General features: G+C 40.7%; 1 protein-coding gene across 1 annotated transcript in view; it reads left to right on the forward strand.

Moving 5' to 3' along the window:
* The window catches only part of ITGA9 (integrin subunit alpha 9), a 226119-nt gene that overhangs the window by 100665 nt on the left and 109914 nt on the right, over nucleotides 1–15540 (forward strand). The window contains exon 16 of the mRNA XM_084226021.1: nucleotides 8785–8940. Coding sequence (XP_084082147.1) covers nucleotides 8785–8940 — 156 coding nt within the window. The remainder of the gene's footprint in view (nucleotides 1–8784; nucleotides 8941–15540) is intronic.

Here is a 15540-nt window from a genome sequence, read left to right on the forward strand (position 1 = left end):
GAGTAGAGCTCTCAACTTTGATCTGAGGAACTGGTTCCACTTATTTGTGGAAATATTTGCCTTGTTTGTTTTTAAAGCCCACGGAACTTGAAGGGAAAGTTTTGATTTTCCTTGGTTCCCCTGAGAAACACTTGTTCATTCTGCTCTTGTCCATGGGAATAAACAGTCTCCCTTTGTCATTGTATAATATCCTCTAGCCTAGCCATCTGAAAGATGGGCAGCTGTATTTGCTGATGTGGCTTCTGAGCAGGAGGCTCCTGTCTTGTCTGGGTCGGCTGTTGTCTGTCTCTGCCCAGACATGCGTAGGATGGTTCTGTTCGAGATCGGGCTTCAAAGGACGAGGCTGGACTCTCTGAATTTTGGTCTTCAAAGTTGTTTATTATTTCTTATCTACAAAATTTTCTCTCTGCCCAGCCGGGATCTGACTAGCAAGGCAACTAAAGGCACTCTGACCGCTCACAGGGCAGTCTTGTCTTTTTATAGTAAAAACTACATATATTTACCTTTTATTCCCAATACCTTTCACCCTTATTAACAAGTGCACCTTCACCATGAACCAATCCACAAGTGCCAACATCACACAGAAAATGGATGACAAGAAGAAGAAAGAAGAAGAACCACGAGACAGGCCCCGATTCCTCCATCTTGTCTCCATAACCCCCCTGTACCAAAACCTTAAAATCTATGTTTCACCCTATAAATGTATTGTTTCTGCACCATTCAAACCTGAATGATTCCCATGTCCTCATACACAGGTGGCACATCCTTAGAAGGATCAAAGTCAAGCCACCAGGCGCTTTTGGCAACATTCCGAGCCCCCCAAGGGTTCTCTCGGTAGCTCTGGACATACGGAGTGATATGCTGAATTCCCACACTGTCTCTTCTTGAATAATCTATGAAAAGCATTACCACTGTCAAAAGGAATGGCAAGCTTTTTATCAATTTGTGATTTCAGCTGTAAATGGACTAAAATGACCATAAGGATTCTGAAGTACTGATGTACTGATTCTTTCCTGTTTTTCCTTTTGCTTTTTTGTAAGCTGTGAGCAGAAGCTCAGAGACTGAAGAGGGGAGAGTGTTAGCAAAATGCTGTCTGGCTGATCAGAGGAGAATGAAAGAAGAGGAGAAAAGTGGTGGGGAGGAAGAGGACGTGGAGACAGGGTGTTACTGAGGTTATTGCTAGCATACTGATATATAGGTATGTGCAGAACAGGAGAACTAGAGGCTAGAAAAATGTCCCTGGCACCATGCACAATGCTTGTGCTATGTAATGGATAAGCTTCCCTTAACTCTTTTTTTCAATATTTCTTGGTTAATAATATTAATTCTATTAGTTAGAGTGTTACAAATAGTGAATGGGAATTTGTCATCTTCAGAGACAAATATTGCTTCCGGAATAATATGGTTCCCTCACCTTCTTCAGATATCACAGCTTGTATCTGTACAGAAGTCATGGCATAGGGAAGTAAAGAGCTCAACCTAGGGGTCCTGGTTTCAGAAGTCTGCTAGTAGATACCTAGGATATGAAACATGAATTGATATTAAACATGAAAGCTGGCATCACAGATGAGCTCTGTTCACATTTTTAAATTCATATAACAAAGCAGACAATTGTAACACTCTTTCCTTTTACTTGTATTCATTTTAAATTCTGCTTGGAAGAGGATTAGACTAATAAATCCTCTGCTTAATAGTGCAAGAATAGACTCGGGTCATGTTGTTACAACTGTATTGGGTTTGCATGGCCAGGTTTTGGTGGCATGGGGACTTCAGGGGTTCTTCTCTGAGGAGCTATTGGAAGCTTCCCCCACGTCTAACAGAACTAATGTCAATTGGTTCCAAGACAGACCAGCTTCTGGCCAAGGCCAAACCCATCAGAGATGATGGTAGCACCTCTGTGATAACATATTTGAGAAGAAAAAAACAGTTACTCAGCAGATGTAATTGTGCTCAGAGAAGAAAGGAGTGAGAATATGAGACAGCAACAACTATGCAGACACTGAGTTGAGTGGAGAAGGAGGGGTAAGAGGCGCTTTAGGCACTGGAGCTGAGATTCCCCTGCAGCCAGCCCCTGGTGAAGATCATGGTGCTGAAGCAGGAGATGCCCAAAAGAAGGTTGTGATCCTGTGAACAGCCTGTACTACAGCAGGCTCATGGCAGGGACCTACAGACCACAGAGAGAAAAGAAGGTTTCTTGGTATGACTTGTAACTCCATGGGCTACCCATGCTGGCGCAGCCTGTTCTTGCAGGACTGCACCCCATGAAAGGAAAGCATCTTGGAGCAGTTAATGAAGAACAGTAGCCTGTGGGAAGGACTCATGCTGCAGAAGTTCATGGAGAGCTGTCTCCCATGGGAGGGACCCCATGCTGGAGCAAGGGAAGGACTCCTCTACCTGAGCAGCAGCAGAAACAACACATAATGAACTGACCATAACCCCCCTCCCCCATCTCCCTGTGTCACTCTGGTGGAGGAGGTAGAGCTTGGAAGGAGGGAGGGATGGGAAAAATGTGTTTTTAAAATCGGTTTTATTTCTCATTATCCTCCTCTGAATTTGGTTGGAAATAAATTCAGTTTATTTCCCCAAGTCTAGTCTGTTTTACCCATGATGGTAATCAGTGACTCCTTTTCCTTGGATATCATTGGATGTCCTTGTCCTTATCTCAGCTCATTACCCTTTTATCATCCCACTTCCCTGTCCAGCTGAGGAGGGTAGTGATAGAGCAGCTTTGGTGGGCACCTGGTATTCAGCCTGCTCAAATCACGACAGCAACACTCCTCCCAGGTTCCCATTGTGTTCTGCCTATTTTCCTGTTACCAAAAGAAGGATTTATATTTTTGTGTGTAAATACCACTATATTTCATAAGTAGTCTGTTCTTATTTCAGTAGTTTGTAAATTAAACTATAGGAACATCATTCTTCTCATGTACTTTGCCTCTCTCTTTTAGTGGCATGAAGACAGGAAGGCATGCTGAATAGTATGTTGTTTTCTTTGCAAGAATTCCAAGGACCATTTCTATCACTCCTATTTTATTAAATTAACTGTTAGTAAAAACACTGATGTTAACCTTCTTTCATATTTAGCTATCCTCTTCTACTCAGGATGATTCTGCTTAATTTGAATCCTGGCAGAATGCTGCTATTTTTTCCAGTACATTTTTACAGGAAACCGGGCTTAACTAGAATGTTTCCTTGTTTCATACACACATGTGTTTCTTATAAAGCGGTATTGATGAAATGCTTTTTTGTAACAACAGCATTGAAAGAATCATAAAAATCATATTGTCAGGCCTTTAATTCAGGAAAATAAAATTGTTAAAATGAAGTATCTTTCAAAATATATTTTCCACTGCTACTGTGCTCTTTCAGAGCTATCCAGTCTTTCTGTCGATTGCCTATTGACTCTTCTAGCAGATTTTCAGCAACCTGTTCTCCAGGACATCTTTTCACTTTTTGGTGTGTGCACCAAGAGGAGTTGCTGACCTAATGGAAGAAGTTGTGTGCTGGAGTAAAGCATTTAAGAAAAGGATAAAGAAAGCACTCGCATTCTTTCAAATGATAACTCTAAATAACATTACGGCACGTGACACCTTGCAAATTCTTTGCTTCCCCCCCCCCCCCCCCCCGTTCTAAACTTTGAGATTCTTCAGAAGTCTTGTATTAGTTAAGTTTAGGGTAGTTAAGTTAAGTAAAGGCTATTCACCTACTTGTTGAATTGTAGCTGTCACAAGATCTTAAAACAGTAGCATGTATGATCGAAACATCAGGCCTCTGCTTGCCTTCATACACTATTAATTTGACAAAAAATTCACCTGTAACTTTGTTAAGGAGCTTTTACTAATCAAGTAAACTTTTTGTTCTGTCTCTTCTCTCGAAAAGAAGTTTCTCCTCTTAACTACAGTAAGTAGTTTACAGGAAGTAAAAAAGATGTGTATTAAAGAATCCCCAACTTCTATGTAATGGAAACTTGATATTTTCTAGCTGATTTTGTCATGGTCATGTTATGTATGCCTTTGCAGTGAGGAGATATCAACTCTAAAATTATGCTAGTCTGAAGTAATTTATTACAAGTCCTAGAATATCTTTATCAAAGTAAGCAGAGGACAGAGGAAACCTCTTGAGAGGACAAACACTGTTATTCTTTTGCATAGTAGGAGGCTGGATGTATTAACTTGCGCTGGGACTTAACACCAAGGTTGGAGTTGGTAAGTGTTGCAAGGAACAGGGCAAGGTATTTAAGTTGCTCCTTATTCATTTTCAAGTACTAGAATGATATGTACACATTCATTCATCTGAAATGAATGAAAATCTGTCTTGAAGTTAAAAGCCAGTTTGTCTAATTAGCAGTCTTACTGAATTGCACAGCTTTTAAGCCTTGCACCCTGGATGACTCACAGTTTAGAGAAGGAGACTGAGATAACAGGAGAAGACAGTTAATTTTAAAGTCAAGCATTGTCATTTTATTGGTTTATAAGCTAATATGTATGTTTATTAAGACCTATAGCAGTGATTTCATTTGATAGATTGTGGCAGTAGTGGCTTTTGTTTCTGAAGGCTGGTGGGAATTTGAGTAATTTTTGAGATCACTGGTCAGAGAACCGTTTATCTCTTGACACTGAGTTGAGTATTTATGTGGTAGTGATCTGTGAGCTGATTAAAGTTGTATGCTGGATTAGCATTAGCATAGTGTCTTATATTTTGCAGCATAAATATGTTGTCTGTTAAATTGGAATTGTCAAATTTATTCTGTGTATTTAAGCCTGTAAAAATTCCTAGTCTAATTTTAGTGTTTGTTATTTAGCACCTGAAAGAAATACATTTAGACTAAAAGTTTCAATCTGTGTATTTTAAAAAACAGGCTCTGGAATTCATTCTCTTTCATTTAGCTACAGAACTTAATTCTCAGAAGTACTGAAAAGCTGTGCTGAATTCAGTTAAAGCTCTTGAATTCATGCATGGGTTAAAATCCTGAGGATCAAGTCAGAGAGAGTAGAAAAAGGCTGGACAAGTCAGAGTACTTTCCCACAGAGAAAGAAAAGAGAAACCGCAGGAAGACATGAACAGAAGCACCAAGCAACTGTAGAAGTCATCCTGATGATTATGTGTATTTCTTCAGATGATGCTGCTGAAAATTAGTTCATATGAATTCTTTTAATGGGACATGTTTCATCCTTTATTCCTGCTGTAGATTGTGGGCAATATCTACATCTCAATTTATTTCTCAGCCCATTGGCCATAATTAAAAATGGAATTTTGCACTCTCTCTCTAGAGTCCTTGTTGGAGACTTTCACCTTGTTGAAGAAAGGTGATTAAATATGATGATTTATTGAGCTCATGTACAGTCCCTTGAGTCTACTGTGGCACTGAGCCAAAAGAAAGCTGAAATGATATCCAGTCTGGCAACCACTTGCAGCATGAGTAGAATAAATCCTATCCCTTGACTAAAACTCTGTCTTGTTCCAGCCAAATTTGCTTGAATTCCTGATGTGTGTGGGCTCTTGGTAGCCTAAAGTTAAGGCTGTAAAAGGCAGTGGCTGCCTGCCAAGGCAGTGTGCCTTTAGGATGTTGGACTCTATATTTGTATGTTGTCATGATGTGCCTTAGTCCATGTCTAGAAAAAGTGACAAAAAGTATTTCTTACAGTTATCACACTCCATCATCAGTTGGAAATTATGTTCAGAATCACAGATGTGATGTTTGATCATTGCTCTTTCCTACTTTTCAGATTTTTAAGACTTTTTGGTACTAAAGTCAAACAGAAATACAGTCATAAATCTGGCAGAGGCTTTGCTTTCTTGCTTTCTTCTGCTCTGCTAAATCAGAGAAAAAAAAAAAGGAAATATGTGGCAATGTACAGGTAATGCCACAACATTCAGAAATTTCTTTGAGATGATTGTTCTGTGAAAGGAGGTAGCAAGCCTTTGTTATCAGGTTTGCTAGGGTAAGTTTTCCAATTCAGGCACGGTGAAAACTTGCACCAGTTCAGTGACTCCAGTCTGTACAGATTAAGTATTTATTGCTGTTACTTACTAAACCCTTGTTGTATAGTTGTTTCTGTTCATGATAGGAACTCCTAGTATATTACACTCATTGTAGTGTCCTTCAGGACTTGTTTTTCAGTCACTGAAGCTGTGCTGTCCACATGCAATGATTTGTCAGATTTGGTTTTTCAGAGCTCAGTGTCTTTAGCCTATACTACTTCCATAGCATAGCAGCCTTGTGGTGTCAAACAGTGATTACATGTAAAAGATGCTTGTGGAAATCATATCCCTTGACAAATCCAGTTCGTTAGGGTCATGCAACTTTTACAAAAAATGTACAGTTTCCTTGACTTGAAGGATTTTTCAGTCTATGTCAAACCTTACTCACATTGAATCTTTTGACTTCTTCTTGGACATCAGGAATACTTAAAAGCTATCTGTAGGCTGTGTCATCAATATATGATTCAACACAGAAAGCAATACATTTGGGTAGACTGAAAATGAAAGAAACTGATTCTCTTTATGTGTTCATATCCCAAACAGTCTGTTGTGTACATGTGAGACAGACCTGTCTTGTCTCTGTCTTACTGAGAACAAATGCCACAGACTGTTGCCTTAGTTTTTAAAGAATTGTGAGCAGAAGGGAACATGTGGCAAAATTAATAACTGGGCAGCATTCATAATTTTATCCTTACTTAAAGTAAATTGGTCTGTGAAATGTATTTCCCAGGGCTGTGGTGGTGGAGAAGTCACAATTTCACCTCTAAAATCAAGTAGAACACCAGCAAACAATAAAGATGCACTCCAACGTTCATCAAAGTCAATAGGAAACTTACCTTTTAACTTTAAAGGGCATTGGACTGATCCGTGCAGGATCATATTAAAACATGTAGAAGTGATTAAGTACTTATTCTTACCATACTATAGTAATAAACTTACAAAAATAGTAGGTGGATTTCAGTTTAACTCACTGCATACACTTTTATTGTTCTGTGTTTACATAGTTGGTTGCATACAGTTGGACTACTTGGCAATTTGCCTAGTGGTTTGTGTTTGACTGTTGCTGTATGATATGGTCTTTTACAGTCTTGTTTCTCTGTATACAAAGTCTTCACACAGGTGATAACAATCCTTAAGTTAATACACTTGATTTTCATTGAGAGCAAAGCTACCAGCTTCTGAGAGTTGTAGTGTTGTTATTCAGTAGTCTCAGTATTCCTGCCCTAGGAATACAGCTGAGAAAGGGGCTGCAGGCATGAGTGTCTCCTCTGCTGAGAGGATTAACAGTGCTGCAGATCATGCATAGTCCTTTTTGTGGGACTGGAAAGAGGTCAAGCTATCACCACTACTGCTATGTCTGTTGTTGATCAGTGCTCTTTACCAAGAAAGCACAAATCGCTCCAAGCAATGTGCAGTCTAAACTTCAGAGTACTGGCAGACATTCGTATTAGGGTAGGGAATTTTAGGGCTAGCTGAAGGTGCAGGAGGGTAAATGTCATCCAGCCTGATATTTGCTATTATTCATCCAGCTAACCAGTGATTTGGAAATTTGGTTAGCCCTAATCTTTGGCTTCAGAGTTCTGTGGACAGTCAACACATTGGAGAGAGCAAATGGTTGTCTTGAAACAGATCAAACAGGGTGGTCTGAAAGGCAGTTCATACCAAGGTTTCCCACATCTGGAAGATGTCATTTTAAAGGCATTGCATCTCAATTGCTTCTTGTGGTTGGCGGGCTGTGTTCAGAGAAACCCACTAACCAGTGCAAGGCAAAGTTGAGAGCTGGCCTATCTGAAGGTTTGATGTGCTTATCAATGGGATTTATTTATTGCCTCAATTTCATCTGCGCTGAATTAATGCCATGTTTTTAAGTAACTAAAATTTAAGAGGAATGTTTGCCTATGAAAAGGTAGAGTTTAGGTTTTGTGGTAAATTGGATTTTGGAATTCAGGACTGAACAGAACACAATGAGCAAGCACTTTGTCCTAGCACAACAATCTGGATTTAGACATTGCATGTTGTGACAAATGGTATGAATTTTATGGCTTGGGTTCCAGCAACAAGAAAAGGTGATCCTTTTGTCTCATCAGCCAGATAATATGGCACCATTCTCTACACCTGGTATGAAGCGTAGAATACGCAAATAAAGAAACTGAAAAACTTTCTTCTTTTATAAACTGAAAGTGTTGCTGTGCTGAAGATGGGGGAAACTGTAAATTTTGCTTTGAGAAACATAATGGAAGATGGATTTTCTTGCCCCTGTATGTCTGTAATCCTGTTTTATAGCCACATTAGTATCTTTATTCATCCATTAATTTCACTGATATTGCAAAACAACAAGGGAAGATGGAGTTTTCTGTTCTTTTAATGAGTGGAGTTCACTGAAGGTGATCTCAGTCAAAGTCTAGGATTTTGAAACCCCAGAGATGAAGATTATTTGAACTTTGCTTTTGCAGGAATAATTTAATTGCTTTCTATTTTTTAAAAGAAAATATTTTAATTGAAAACCACTTGATTTATAGGTGGGCAAAATATTCCACTGCTTTTGTGTATTGAAGAGTAGATCCCAAAAGAATAACTGTTAAAAAAAAAAAATTAGGCTTCTGACTTGTTTATTGTAATGCGCTTGTTCTTATTTGACCTGGAGAAAGATAAAGGAAGTAGTGAAACCTGTCTGCATCGTTGAATGTGGTTTAATTGCATGTTTAATTAAATTATCTTGTTTAATTGAATGTATAATTGTTGTAGATAGAAACTTGCTTGGCTATATGCATTGGTGAAATATGTGTTTGTCTTCTTGTACAGAAAAGAGTCAAGGATGTCATCTCTCCAATTGTATTTGAAGCATCATACAGCCTTGGGGAACATGCGATAGAAAGAAGAAAAGAGGACAAGGAACTAACTGCTCTGAAGCCCATTCTTCGCTGGAAGAAAGGACAAAAGATAGCACAAAGGAATCAGGTCAGATTTGGAGTACATTATTTCCCAAGAAGGCCTGTGGCTGAACTCACGGCAGAGGTGGCTCTAAAACTGGATTTCCAAGCTCTGGGTCATTTGCACACAGTAGCCTTTTTGTACAATCTTTACTATTGCTAACTTCAGTGCTGCTCTGTGACATAGTAAAGGCTTGCGCCTCCAAGGTGGGGCAGCACAAAGTGAGGTCACTTTCTTGTTTCAGGGTGTTTGTGCTGGGAAGGGAAAGATGAGAAAGGTCCTACTCCTTCTGGTTCTTCCTTTAATGTAGGAGGTTCTTGTGAAAGGCTTGGTCCTGGCCTTCTTTCCAGGTTAGCCTTTGTTAGTGCAGAAGGGGACATGGGAACTGTCTGAGGGGAGAATAGTGGGCAGAAGAACAAAAAATTTGCCTGACTGAACTATCCTCTTTTCTTGAGGACTTCACACATCCAGTCATGTGGCAAGAGAAACCTGCTCCTGCTGTTATTGTAGAACATGCCATGCTAAAATAGGATGGTTTCATTTCCCCTCCACGCCCCTCCCCTCCCTTCCCCACCCTTCCTCTGCCCTCCCGTCCTCTTTTTTTTAGCTGTGAGAAGTCTGTGTGGACTAGATGGTTAGATCTGGTTTTTAACCATAACAAATTAATTTTCTATTGATATGATAGCATAATCATCATCTGTAGCATTACTTTCTGATTCTGCTTATAAGGTCGCTGAATACTACTTAAAAATAGTAACTAAAACATTTTATTTGCTTCACTATATAATCAAGTGCTTTGAACTGTATTTGGTTATAATCCTTGCCCTTTAGAGGTATGAATTTCTATTCAAGTATGCTTTATTTTTATAAATTTATGCATGAAAGATGCATTCAAGAATTACTTGTTTATATGAAGAGGGATTGTGGGGCTGTTGTGTATATGAATTTTGTGTTGTTGTAACAATATGATGGGAATTTATGGAGAACTTTGGAACTTTAACACTGCTGTAAACCTGACTGGTACATGAACAAAGCTTCTTGTATTTTTTATTAGTGAGTTTAAACTCAAAAGATCACATCTTGCCCTGCAGGTGAGTCTCAGATCGATGTTAAAATACCTAAATGCTGAGGTTATAGAACAGGAACAAAAGTACTTTGGGAATTTCTCTGACTTGTTTATTTTTGCAATTTGGATGGGAGGGAACCAGTTTAACAATCCCTTTTAATTTGTTTTCCAGATGTTGCTCACTTAGATTAGTAAGAAAAGGATTTTGACACTGGGTATGCTGGCAAGTGTCCTTTCAGCCAAGGATGTGACAAGAGCTTCAGAGTTAGTGTGGCAGTCATGGTGACAAAGCCCTTATAAAGTAGCCTCAAGCATGGTGCTGGGGTCTGTTCATGGGAAAACAAAACTGCAGTGCTCTCTCTCATAGAAGTCTTGTTATCTTGTAAGTAAAAATAGTTTTAAAAGGCCAAAAGGGACAGTAGGAACCAAAATTATTATAATAAAGGGTTTACATTTTCAAAGAATCTCATGATTATGAAGCAGACTTACATTTTGCAAGCAGTTCAAAACTCTAGTGTTTTCTGTTTTCAGAAGATACGGCACAGGTGAGGTCAGGTAGACAAAATTAGATTAGTGTTACTAATGTCTTTAAATATAGCTAGCTTTGTGCTGTTTTCAAAAGCCCTAGATCTTGCTGATCCAGAAGTGACTTTCCATTAGCCTCTTTGTCATCTCCGAAATCCAATTGCTACTTTCATCCACAGGAAAAAGCGAGTAAGTCTTCTTGCTTCAGGGAAATTATTGTGTGTTTAGAATATGGGCTTGGCTTACTTCTTTGGGTTAGGAAGTATTTAGTAGCAGCTTCAATGGCTTGTGGGTGGTGGGATTTTGAGATCAATGGCAGGATGGCAAGTGTATTAATTTCAAGGCCAGTTCAGGCCATAATTCAGTGGTTACTTGAGATTGTAATGGTTGTTCCTAGGAGTAAACTAGTGATAAAAATTAGTTTTGCCTGGGGGTTCTTTAGCAGGGGAAGGAGTTGAACCATCATTTTCAGGGTATGGGCCTGATAGCTTGTTTAGCTGACCCTACTAGAAAGTAATATATGGGAAGTATAGTACTACTATAACATTTATTTTTGTATACCCACTGTATAAATACATGTTAACCAAGAAGGAGAAAGCTATCCTGCCAAATACAGTGGGGATTTGTTCTTAGTAGTATCCAGTAATGTATCTTAGAGTTCAAAATGTGATAGGCTAGAATTCTGCCTATTCTAAATACTGTAATAAAATCAACAGCTACTATGTGGATGCAGATACCACTTTGTTTTAGGAAAATATTCTCGGTAGATTTAGTTGTGTCACTGTCTCCAGGACTTTGTGAGTGCCAAAACTGTTTGTTAGTTAAAAGAAGAGATAGAAAATATCCACAACCTTCTCTTTCTACTGTGCCACTGACTTGCAATGAAAATTTGTGCCCAGTGTTGCACTTCTGGGTGAATGAGACTGCATGTTTCTTGGATGAACTTCACCTTTTTAAAGCAGAGGTCTGTTTTTTGAAACACTTGTGTTGGAAAAGCTGGTTAAGTAAATGAATTAGCTTGGTTGGCAGGCATGAGAGAGTATAGAAGGATTTTCATAGAGTTGATTTATGAACAGTGATCTTTGGTTTGCTGCACAAATAATGCCATTCTGCATTTTAAAACATGCACATGCACTTCAATCTCAAACTGAGAACAAAGAAATGACAGACCTGGACAGGGTGAAATGCAGTGTCCATGCACACAGCCTGGTTCAGGTTTGTCAGTGGTGTCTTCTCCATAGCAGAGATCCCTGTGTTCCTTCTTGAGTCAGGTCATGTCACGGTCTGCAAGCTGAGCTATGCCCATGACATTTCTTGGCATTGGAATGACATCTTTATTCTGGCAAGCGGTTGAAGTGGTTCTTGGCATGATTTTAACCTATGCCAACTACTGCATTCCTAGGCATTGGTCGGGAGTTCGGATGCTCCTGTCTTGGAGGCAAGGACAATTCAGTTTACTGGTGCAGCTGAATAACTTAGTACAGCTGTCAGTAGTTGGGTAGGTGGTACATTTGAAGATTAATTGACTTGTACCTAGGCATATTGGAAGTCCTTGGAAGACCGCAGGGATCAGTCTCATTGCCATGTTCCATGTGAAATAGCTTGCCACAAAACTCCTTCCTCCTTGGCAGGGCAAGCTCCCAAATTATCTTTTGCATTTATTCTTGTAGAGATCATAGGCCACCCTTCCTGCCTAATTGCACCTGTCCAAGCTGTGGGCTGCCAGCTTCTCCAGGAGAATCTTGTGGGAGATGGTGTCAGAGGCTTTGCTGAAGTCCATGTAGACAACTTCCCTACACCCACCAAGTGTGTCACCTGAACATAAAAGATCAGACTGGTTAGGCAGGGCCTGTCCCTCCTAAACCTATGTTGGCTGAGCCTAATCCCCTGGTTGTCCTGTATGTGCCATGTGATAGTTGCCTTTTTCCTAACTTGCTGGAAATGAAACTCGAGATGATTTCACTAAAGGGGTAATATAAGAGCAGATCTTTATTTCAAGGTTTTCAGAGGCAGTTATGGAAAGATGTCCAGAAATGCCCACCCCACAGAGATGAGTACATATTTATAGGTTTTAGGAAATTAGAATAATTGATAAAAAGCACCCATTAGGAGGACAAATGTGATTCAATTTCCTCCCAGGTCAAGCCCCTTCTCTGGAGCCCCGCCTTGGTACTAGCTGTACTTAGTCTATGAAATCTATCTCAAAGAGTTGTTCTTGGCCTTGGTTTCCAGGAAAAACCAAGATAGCACTGGGGCTTTGCACCTCTCGGGGCTTGGAGCTCTAGAATTTGTTTTGTCTTCCTGCCTAGGGAAAGGCCATGGGAAATTACTGGGAAAACTAACTACTAGTACAATAGGCTACAGATATACAAATACATGAGCAAAGAATACAGAGAACATATAAAAGAAAAACCCTAACTGGCATCATGATCACACTCAAGATGATCAGTTCCATAATTGTGTCAGGCATTGAGATCAGCCTGGCAGGCCTGTAGTTTCCTGGATCCTTCTTTTGGCCTTCTTATGGATGGGCATCACATTGTCCAGGTTCCAGTCACCTGGGGCCTCCCCAGTTAGCCAGGACTGATGGTAAGTGATGGAGAGCAGCTCTTCTGACAGCTTCCTCATCAGCCTAGGATGGATCCCATCTGGTCCCATAGACTTGTAAGTATCAAAGTGGCTCAGCACGTCCCTGAATCCTTTTGGATTACAGGGGATCAATTCTGCTTCCCGTCTCTGTCTACCGCCTTTGGGATCTGGTTGCCATGAGGATAACCAGCCTTACTGTTAAAGAATGATGCAAAGAAGGCATTAGGTACCTCAGCCTTTTCCTCATCCTTGGTGACTATGATCCCCTCGCATCCAATAAAGAATGGTGATTTTCATTGGCCCTCATTTTGTTGTTCATGTACTTATAAAAACATTTCTATTAGCTTTTACAGCAGTGGCCAGATTAAGTTCTAGCTGAGCTTCAACCTTTCTAATTTTCTTTCTACGTAGTGTAACAACATTCATATACCCTTCCTGACTGTCACTTCTTCTGAAGGTCTTAAACCCAAGTTCCAGTGAAAGCTCTATGTTCAGCCAGGCTGTTCTTCTTCCCCAGTACATTTTTGGGCACATAGGGAGGGTGTTTTCCTAAACCTTTAAGACTTTCTTCTTAAAATATGTCCAGCTTTCCTAAACTCCCTTCTTATTAAGAATTGTTTTCTAGTGGGCTCTCTGAACAGGACAAAAGTGTCCTGAACAGGCCAAAGTCCAGCCTCCTGAAGTCCAAGGTGGAGGTTTTGTTGACCCCTTCACCAAGAATTGAATATTCCACTATGTCATGGTCACTGTGCCAAAGATGTCATCTGACTGCCACATTTCCCACCAGCCCTTCTGTTTGTAAAAAGCAGGTCTAGCACCACACCCGCCTTGCTAAGATCATTTACCAGTTGTGTCAGGAAGTTGTCTTCCACACACTTGAGAAACCTTATAGACTACCTCCTCTCCACTGTGTTGAGTTTCCAGCAGACATCCTACAAGTTAATTTCCCACAAGAACAAGGGCTAGCAATTGTGAAACATCAGCCAGAGACTTACAGAATAGTTCATCCATCCCTTCATCCTGATTGGGTTGTCTATAATAGACTCCTATCAGGTTGTCTGTGTTGTTGACCTTCCCCCTGATTCTTACCCACAGACACTCAACCTTGCCAGCATCATCCGTGATAGACAGTTGTAAGACTGCTTAATGTACAGAGCCACACCATCACCTCTTTCTCCCTGTCTCTCATAGAATCGTCAAGGTTGGAAGAGACCTTTAAGATCAAGTCCAGCAATCAACCCAGTACTACCACTGCCAGCCCTAAACTACTAAACAACATCAGTTTACTAAACAACACTAGTGCCAGATCCAGATAATTCTTCAACACCTCCAGGGATGGTGACTCCATCAGAGCCATGGGCAACCTTTTCCAATGCCTGACCACCGTTTTTCTAATATCTGATCTGAATTTCATCTGTCTTAAGGACATTTCCACTGCAGGCACAGTAGAAGAGACTGGATCCTACCTCACTACAGCCTCCCTTCACGTAGTTGTAGAGATCAATGAGGTCCCTCCTGAGCCCCTCTCCTCAACAAACCCAGCCCCTCAGCCATTCCTCATAAGACACTTTTTCCAGACCTTTCACAAGCCTTGTTGCCCTTCCTTGAAGATGCTCCAGCACTTCAATGCCCTTTTTAAAGTGACACGCCCAGAACTGAACATAGTATTTGAGGTATGGCCTAGCCAGTGCCAAGTACAGGAGGGTGATCTCTGCCCTGGACCTGCTGGGCACTCTGTTCTTCATACAGGCCAGGATGCCATTGATTTTCCTGGCCACTTGGGCACACTGCTGGCTCATATTGAGCATCCTCAGGTCCCTTTCTGCTGAACAGCTCCTGAGCCACTCTTCCCCAATCTTGTAGTGCTGCATGGGCTTGCTGGAATACAAATGCAGGATCCAGCACTTCCCCTTATTGAACCTCATGCTGTTTTCCTCAGCCCATTGATTGAGTCTGTCCCCATCTATATGCAGAGAGCAGATCAACCCTCCCACCCAATTTGATGTGTCCTGCAAATTTACTGAGGCTACACTCTATGCCCTCATCCAGATCAGCAATAACTATTTTAAAAAGGACCAGCCCTAAAACTGAGCCCCAGGGATCACCACTAGTGACTGGCCACCAACTGGATTTAGCTTCATTCACCATAAGTCTCTGGGTCTGGCTGTACAGCCAGTTTTTTACCTATCGAAGACTCCACCTTCTGAAGTACTTGTAGCCTTGAATTGCAGCACTCCAGTCTTGTGAGTCATCCCACTTCATTTCTATGATGGCAACTACATCATAGCTTTCCTGCTCTGAGCACAATGGCCTCGAGCTTCTCTTGTTTGTTATGATACTCTGTGCATTGGTGTAGATGCACTTCAGCTGGGCTATTGATTTCACCCCCAACAGTGGTATGCTGCCCCGAGGCTCATCTCTAATGAGCCTGGTCTTATTCCCTTCTG

The sequence above is a fragment of the Fringilla coelebs genome, assembly GCF_963513975.1.
Source record: "Fringilla coelebs genome assembly, chromosome: 1".
NCBI lineage: Eukaryota > Metazoa > Chordata > Aves > Passeriformes > Fringillidae > Fringilla > Fringilla coelebs.